This window comes from Sturnira hondurensis, unplaced genomic scaffold, assembly GCF_014824575.4.
Source record: "Sturnira hondurensis isolate 20B ecotype Veracruz unplaced genomic scaffold, ASM1482457v3 Scaffold0021490, whole genome shotgun sequence".
Lineage (NCBI taxonomy): Eukaryota > Metazoa > Chordata > Mammalia > Chiroptera > Phyllostomidae > Sturnira > Sturnira hondurensis.
The window spans coordinates 3,026,864-3,033,948 of NW_028094121.1; the positions used below are offsets into that span (position 1 = coordinate 3,026,864).

Below are 7,085 nucleotides of genomic sequence, written 5' to 3' on the forward strand. Positions count from 1 at the left end.
GCAAGTTGGACTGAGAGTTGTTTTTTCTGACCAACATTTTAAATTTTTTTGAAATTATCTAAAAAAAATAAAGTAGTACTCAAATTAGTTCTTTTCTAACTCCTACTTGGAAAGAAGATAAAGAAGTATCAAATGAATATTAACAAAAAAACTTAAAAATATTTCATCAGACTTAGTTTGGCAGCATATCTATCTTATCTATCCATCCATCTAATGTTACATGTTGATTTTATGTCACTTATATTTAGATGATTTCCTGACAATAAAATTGTGTCTAGTTTATATCATGGAATTAAATGTCACGTTTCAATTTCATTCCCCAAAGTGCACCAGAGTTGTACTTCCCAAATTCATTCAAAAACTGGGCTATTAATCCAATGCTTTGTTTTGCAAATATCTGACACTCAGACTTTATCTTATGTGAAAAAGAAGATGAAGAGCACAGTTGAGGTTTCATTTGCCAATAGAGGGCTTATCTTATTTTTATTATCTCTTTGCAAGAATTTTCGAGAAATGATTCCTGCCTTCGGAATTGTCAGACTACTGATCATCATCCTCATAAGTAAGTTGGTTTTGTGGACATTTCACACCTTCAGTTGTACCAGTTCATCCTTCGGGTCTTCTCACATTTCCTATACGCTAACATGGAGGACAACTGCTAGCCTAGTCAGAAAAGTGTTAGCTCCCTTAGCCCTAAGCAAAAAGGTGTAAATGGCGGAGTTTTCACAGACCCTCATCGGTGGTTCTTAAGGTGCCTCAGTAACGTGTTTTTGCTTTTAGTTTCTTAAGTGAGGGAAGTGGAAAGAGTAGACTCTAGGCTCCATCCACTTCAGTCACAATGACTTCATTTGTTTTAAAGACTGGGTTTTTCTTGTTCATACATTGGATTCTGTACATAATTTCTATTTCTGAAAAGGGAAAGCTTGAAAGCCACTGATATCTATTTCCTTCCTCAATTCTAAATTTTCAGATAAAGAAAACTAATCTAGGATATACGCCTGGAGTAGTAGCTGGGGACTAAAAATGAGAGTGGGGGACAGAAATGCAAGTTCAGGGAACTAAGAGGATGACTAATATGGCCTTTGACGGCTCCAGGAACTACAGAAGAGCTTTAATGCTAGAGAAATTCTAGGAAGAGTGTTCATTCTGGAGGGGAGATGGAATTTTAGCCGAGTCTGAAAGTGAGGGTAGATTTTTGGGTGGTGGCAGACCCAAAATGTCAATGTAAGAGTGTCCAAACCCGTCGAGAATTTTCATGAGTTTCTTTGAGCCAAACTGATGACATATGATGGGGAGCAAGATTTCAAATGCTCTGGGAAATAGTTCTGCAGCATCTTTTATGCATTTGAATTTAAGGAGAAGAGTAAGGAAGACTGGAAAAAGCAAGGCAGGGACTGGATTAAAAGGTAGTTAGCAAGATAATGTGCTCTCTTAAGGGTGAATACCCGCTTCCAGGGGTATTTCGACATTTCAAAGGTGTGTGAACCTAGTTGCATGAGGACAATGGACAGGGCTGGCTTAAAATCTTTCACTCAAGAAGTTACAGGTTTGGGGCGTGACTGCCTCCCCACCATGACCTGCCCAGTTAGGAATTTATGATCGGCTCGCCTTGTGAGGTCACTTTCTATAGAACCCCCTTCTCCATCCGCAAAATCAAGAGCAACAGCGGGGCCAGTTACTTGTGTTTCCAGAGCCCATCCAGCTGACGCTGTAGCACCAGAGGGTGTGGGGGAAAGAGCAGATGCTGGGCTCAGACTGTGGCGTCAGATTTGAGGGCCAAGACAGAGATGACACTTGATAAAGCCTAAGAGTTTGGCTGTCTGCATGGGAAGAAAAAATGATTCTGCTTATTGGTATTAAGAGATCAATCATATGTACTGCGGGAACAGGGGTGACCACTTCTGAGAAAAGTGACTAAATTTAGTTTATGAACAGTTTCACTGTAACAATAATGTTTGATCCTGAGAGAAAATATGTGACTTTATAGTCTATACCATACTCTACATCAGGGGGCTCTAACCTTTTGGTGTCTCTGGGCCACACTGGAAGCAGAAGAGCTGTCTTGGGCCACACATTAAATACACTGCCACACGTAATCACCAAAAACCCTCATAATGTTTTAAGTAAATTTATGATCTTGTGTTGGGCCGCATTCTCCAGAAGAAACCTCAAAGGTGAGGGAAAGCTGTCAGCGCAGACAGGACAGCGAGTCGGGGAGTTAGGTGGGAGATTCATGGGGGAGCTGGGGTGCCGCTGAGTTGTTAAAAGTCACAGCTAGAACCAAGGGACAGGTCCTTTGACCGAAGAACGTTACACAGATGACCTGGTTGTTCCATTTGCTTCTTTGGGGTAACTATGACTGACTTTTATAAAATAAGCCTCAAATCTTTGATGGGGAAATTGTTTTTACACTCTTCCTGAATATGCTTCAGTGTTGGAGTAAAAACCCAATGTTCCTCATGCCCAGCAGTTTCTCCAAAGATAGTTCAGGTAACATTATGTCCCTCCAGGTAAGTGATAACGTCACTGAATATGTGCTTTCATTGCGTTCTACAAATAGAGGCAGGACGCACCAACGTTGACCTTGCCCACTTCCCTGCACACGTTGTTTTAAAAAGTTCTTTGGCCTGGTTTGCCTCCTGTTGAAAATTAGAAAAGTTAAAACACACACTAGATTAATACAAGAACATTTTAATTTTAAACACGTTCTCTTGGGAAAAGTGTGTGTGTGTATACATATTTTAAAGGTAAAAATTGTTCTTAATTGTGGAGGACAGTTGGCCTTAAGCATCTTCCTTCATTAAGCATTATTGGTTGGATGTGTTTTCTGGCAAAGCAACTGAGCTTCCCTTTGGAAAAGGTTAAGGAAAACTCACATTTTCATCCTTCAAAAAAAATCTGTATAAAGGCAACTCTCTTAAAATAAGTGCAAAATTTTTTTTTGAGTGCAAAGTTTTAGTGAGGATAATGATTCAGTTTATTGGAATGAGGGCATCTTTTCAGGTGGGAAAACAAGTTTGCTTATAAATTGACTGAAGCAACTTACAAGCGAACTCCTATAGGAAGCAGAGCCAGGCAGTCGTGGTGAGAGGCCCAAGATTAAAGAGAAATGAAATAGAGAAATTGACAGGCTAAGAGTTTGGGAGACTTTCTGAGAGCTGGCCTCCTACCCTGAAGACTAGACCAGAGTAACTGTTTCCAAGCCACCAGCCCTATTCTCTGGCAGGATTTTTCTTATACTTTTGTGGTGCCATCTCTGTGTGTCATTTGCACTGGATCCGGAAATGCAAATGATTAAAAATGCCGTACAGCCACATTTAGCCAGAACATTGTGTATAGTCATTTACAATTAAATTAATATGGAGTACTTCCTTGACCTCCACTCCTGTCCAGTGACTTCAATGTCAATAGAGTATTGACAGGGAAAGGAGCCAGAACACATGGTCCTGAGGCTATTTTCCCAAAGGCGAGGACTAGGTCTTTCCATCTCCTAGGACACAATGGCTAAGTTGAGCACAGGGAATTGGGGACGGGCGTGGAATGTGACAGCTGCAGGAGATGTTTCCAAGTTCTGCACATGAGGGCAGAGCTCTGGGCCAAGAAACCTGGAGTTTCCTTTTGCAGCACACATCTAACTTATTTGAAGAATGTCTAAGTTTTGGCTCTCACTGTTCCATTAGAGAGAGAATGTGGACTCATTCCCTTTCTTGGCCATCTTCAGTGCTCCAGGTGTGGAGTAGTGAGAGGCAGTGCATTCAGTGTGGCGGGTGAGAGAGAAGTCGTACTGCTTAGGGTTCCAATGCTGCCCCTGCCTCCGAGCCAAGTACTTGGGCAAGTACTAAACCTCTGTGTCTTGGTTTCTTTATGTAGGGAGAGCCCCATTATTCCTCACTTGGATGCTGAAATAGTGGTAATCTAGCTGGTTTTCCTGCTCCTGTCCTGGCTCCCCTATGGCTTGTTCCCTATGTAACCATGAGACTGAGCCTTTAAAAACCTAAGATAGATCATGTCGTTGCTGTGCTCAAAAGCTTTCAAAAGCTTCCTACCACTCAGAATAAAAGTCAGAGTCCTCAGAGTAAGCCATAAGGCCCCTTGGTCTGTCCCCTGTTTATCACCTATCGCTCTGTCCCCAATGGTAGTCCAGAATCATTCTGGAAGTCTTGTTAAAACAGACCATGAGCCTCACCTTCAGAGTTTCTGGTTCACTGAGTCTGATGTTGGCCTGAGAATTTTAACTTCTTTTTTAAAAAATATTTTATTTATTTATTTCTAGGGAGAGGAGAAGGGAAGGAAAAAGAGTGGGAGAGAAACATCAATGTGTGGTTGCCTCTCATGTGTCCCCTACTAGGGACCTGGCCTGCTCAATCCACTGAGCTACACCAGCCAGGGCAGAATTTTAATTTCTAATAAGCTTCCAGGTGATGTTGCTACGGCTGTGTTGGCGTGGGGAGGGAACCACACTTTGAAAACCACTGACCCAACCAGATCACCAGGCACATTCCTGCCTTAGGGACTTTGCATCTGCTCTTCTCTCTGCCTGGCAGACACTTATTTCAAAGGTCAGCATGGCTTGCTCACTTATTTCCATCAAATGTCATTGCTTGGTGAGATCCTTCATGACTCTCTATTCCTAGGAGTCCCAATTCTCCTTCCTCCCTTTGTATCTCTCCACAGCACTTAGCAGCACTAGGCACACTGTATGTCTTATTTGTTTATTTGCCTTACTCATTAGCTCCATGGGACAGGGCTGATTTCACTGCAGTATGCCCACCATCTGGAATAGTGCCCGGCACATAGGAGATAATCAATAAATACTTGCTGGGTAAATAGATTTGCAAAATGGGATAATGACTGTACCAATCTCAAAGGGCCATTGTGAAGATTACTGAGTGTAAAGCTCGTAGAACAGCATTTCACATAGAATACATTTCAATAAATGTCACCTGCTACCATTACAAGAGGGAAACCAAAAGCATTCGGTGCAGTTGTGGAGACTCTGATGCTTCATCAGGTTGCCTTTCCTTCTAGTTGCGTCGGACATGGGATTTGCTCTGTACCGAAGGTTCTTTGTCCCTGCAAATGGGTCACGGGTGAGTCTGGCTTATTATTTTCTCAATGGAAATTTGTTTACCTATCATATCAATAGCTAGAAAAGGTCATCAAATAGGGGCAACGACTCTGTGATTTAGGGCAGTCAAATTTCCACCTGCAAGAAAACTCCTGAGAAAATCAGACTTTCAGATTGTCCTTTGCACTGAACTCTCATGGCCCTGACCGCTGGCTCTGCTTCTCAGCACCTGCCATGCTGGTGGCCATTCCAGAACAGGAGAGAAGGGATTTTCCTGTCCACAGAGAATAAAAAAGCAGGTTGGAAATCAGCAATGAAAATTTGGGTGCAGATGAGTTTACAATATAAGGAAAACTAACAAAGATCTTATTTTGTTGGAATGAGCCTTTGAATTTGGTGACTTCTGTGTTTTAAATCTGACATTTCATTTATGTAGGATCAGATCGTGCTGATTGAGGGATCCCTTGTGCAACTCAGCCCTCTTCTCTTGGTTGGCTCTATGCAGAACCATCCAAAATGGGATGATGGGCAAGAGGAAAGGGAAACAGTAGCTCTGTCCTGTGTACTCAGGAGGCTGTGAAATGCTGTTTTCTAGCTCTGCATATTCTAGAACACCTCCCCTCTGTGCACATGGAGTTCTGTGTCTCTTGCCTGAGCAGCTTGCTCTTCAGACGTTTAAAACTCTTGTGTGATTGTGATGGTATTCGTTGCTTTGTACGAGAGATGCAACTGAAATACGTGATGAGCATTTTCCCCACTAATTTCCACTTTTCCCCCTTTTCTCCCAAGGTGTCTTTTGCAGCTCACATTGCAGGTGCATTTGCTGGAATGTCCATAGGGTACACTGTGTTTAGCTGCTTTGACAAGACACTGCTGAAAGATCCACGGTTTTGGGTAGCCATTGCAGCTTATTTAGCTTGTGTCTTATTTGCTGTGTTTTTCAACATCTTCCTATCCCCAGCAAACTGATCTGCCCCTGATAGAAACCAATTAATAAAAAGATCCATCTGGGAAAAGAAAACTGAAGAACTCTATGAAGAAACAGAGAAGTCCCAGCAAATGCCAACAATTTTAAAAGAAGGCAGAACACCACTGAAATCATCAGTTGCAAAGACTTCTAACAAAAGGACTTAGGTTGTAAGGAAGGAGCTTCTAAATGCAAGGGGAAGAAAGAAGAAGAGAGAAATGGAAGTACAAACCAGAAACTGGGTCTTTCCCGGGCATATGGTATGCACGCATGCATCCTCTAAAAGAGACTTGTTCTTGGAGGTTGTATCACAGAGGTAGAGTCCATGAGTCCATGAGTACTGCACTATGCTGACAATAAAACTTTCCATACTTGTGTCAGACTACTGAAAATCACTTTTGATCACTGTTCCAGTAGACAGATCACTGAGGTGTTTTATACACATCATTGCTAATCTTTTTTTACTGTTAATTTAAAAAAAATCCTCAATGAGGATATGCGTGTGGATTTTTAGAGGTGGAGTGGGGGAGAGAGAAAGAGAGAAATATTGAATGGTTGCCTCTTATACGCTCTGTGACTGGGCATCAAACCTGCAACCTAAGTATGTGCCCTGACCGGGGATCAAACCAGCAGCTCTTTGGTGTACGGGACAATCCCCCAACCAACTGAGCCACCTGGCCACAGCTACTGCTAATCTTTTTAAGAACCCAGAAAGGTGGCTATTCTCTGCATCTGAGAGAGGAGGACATGGAAACTTTTTCCTTTTAAGATTTTATTTATTTTTAGAGAGAGGGGAAAGGAGGGATAAAGGGAGAGAAAGAGCAATTGGTTGCCTCTTGCATGCTCCCAGCCAGGGACCTGCCCAGGAATCAAACCAACAGTCTTTTGGTTTGTGGGACAATGCTCAACCCACTGAGCCATACGAGTCAGGGCAATGACATGGACATTCTTTAAAAAATCAAGGAAGTTGTCTATGAGGGGGCACAGTTTAAGACAGGTAAAGACTGGAAAGTCCATACTGTCTTCCCCTACTGGTCTGACAGTGCTGTG

General features: G+C 42.4%; 1 protein-coding gene across 2 annotated transcripts in view; it reads left to right on the forward strand.

The window, feature by feature from the left end:
- Nucleotides 1–6,412, forward strand: part of RHBDL2 (rhomboid like 2) — a 54,226-nt gene extending 47,814 nt beyond the window's left edge. The window contains exons 6-8 of one of the 2 annotated variants that reach the window (XM_037032628.1): nucleotides 502–562; nucleotides 5,029–5,090; nucleotides 5,858–6,412. In XM_037032628.1, the coding sequence (XP_036888523.1) occupies nucleotides 502–562; nucleotides 5,029–5,090; nucleotides 5,858–6,037 (303 nt within the window). In that variant the 3' untranslated portion in view covers nucleotides 6,038–6,412. The remainder of the gene's footprint in view (nucleotides 1–501; nucleotides 563–5,028; nucleotides 5,091–5,857) is intronic. The other variant, XM_037032629.1, reaches the window with a different exon arrangement.
- The last annotated feature ends 673 nt before the right edge of the window (nucleotides 6,413–7,085 follow it).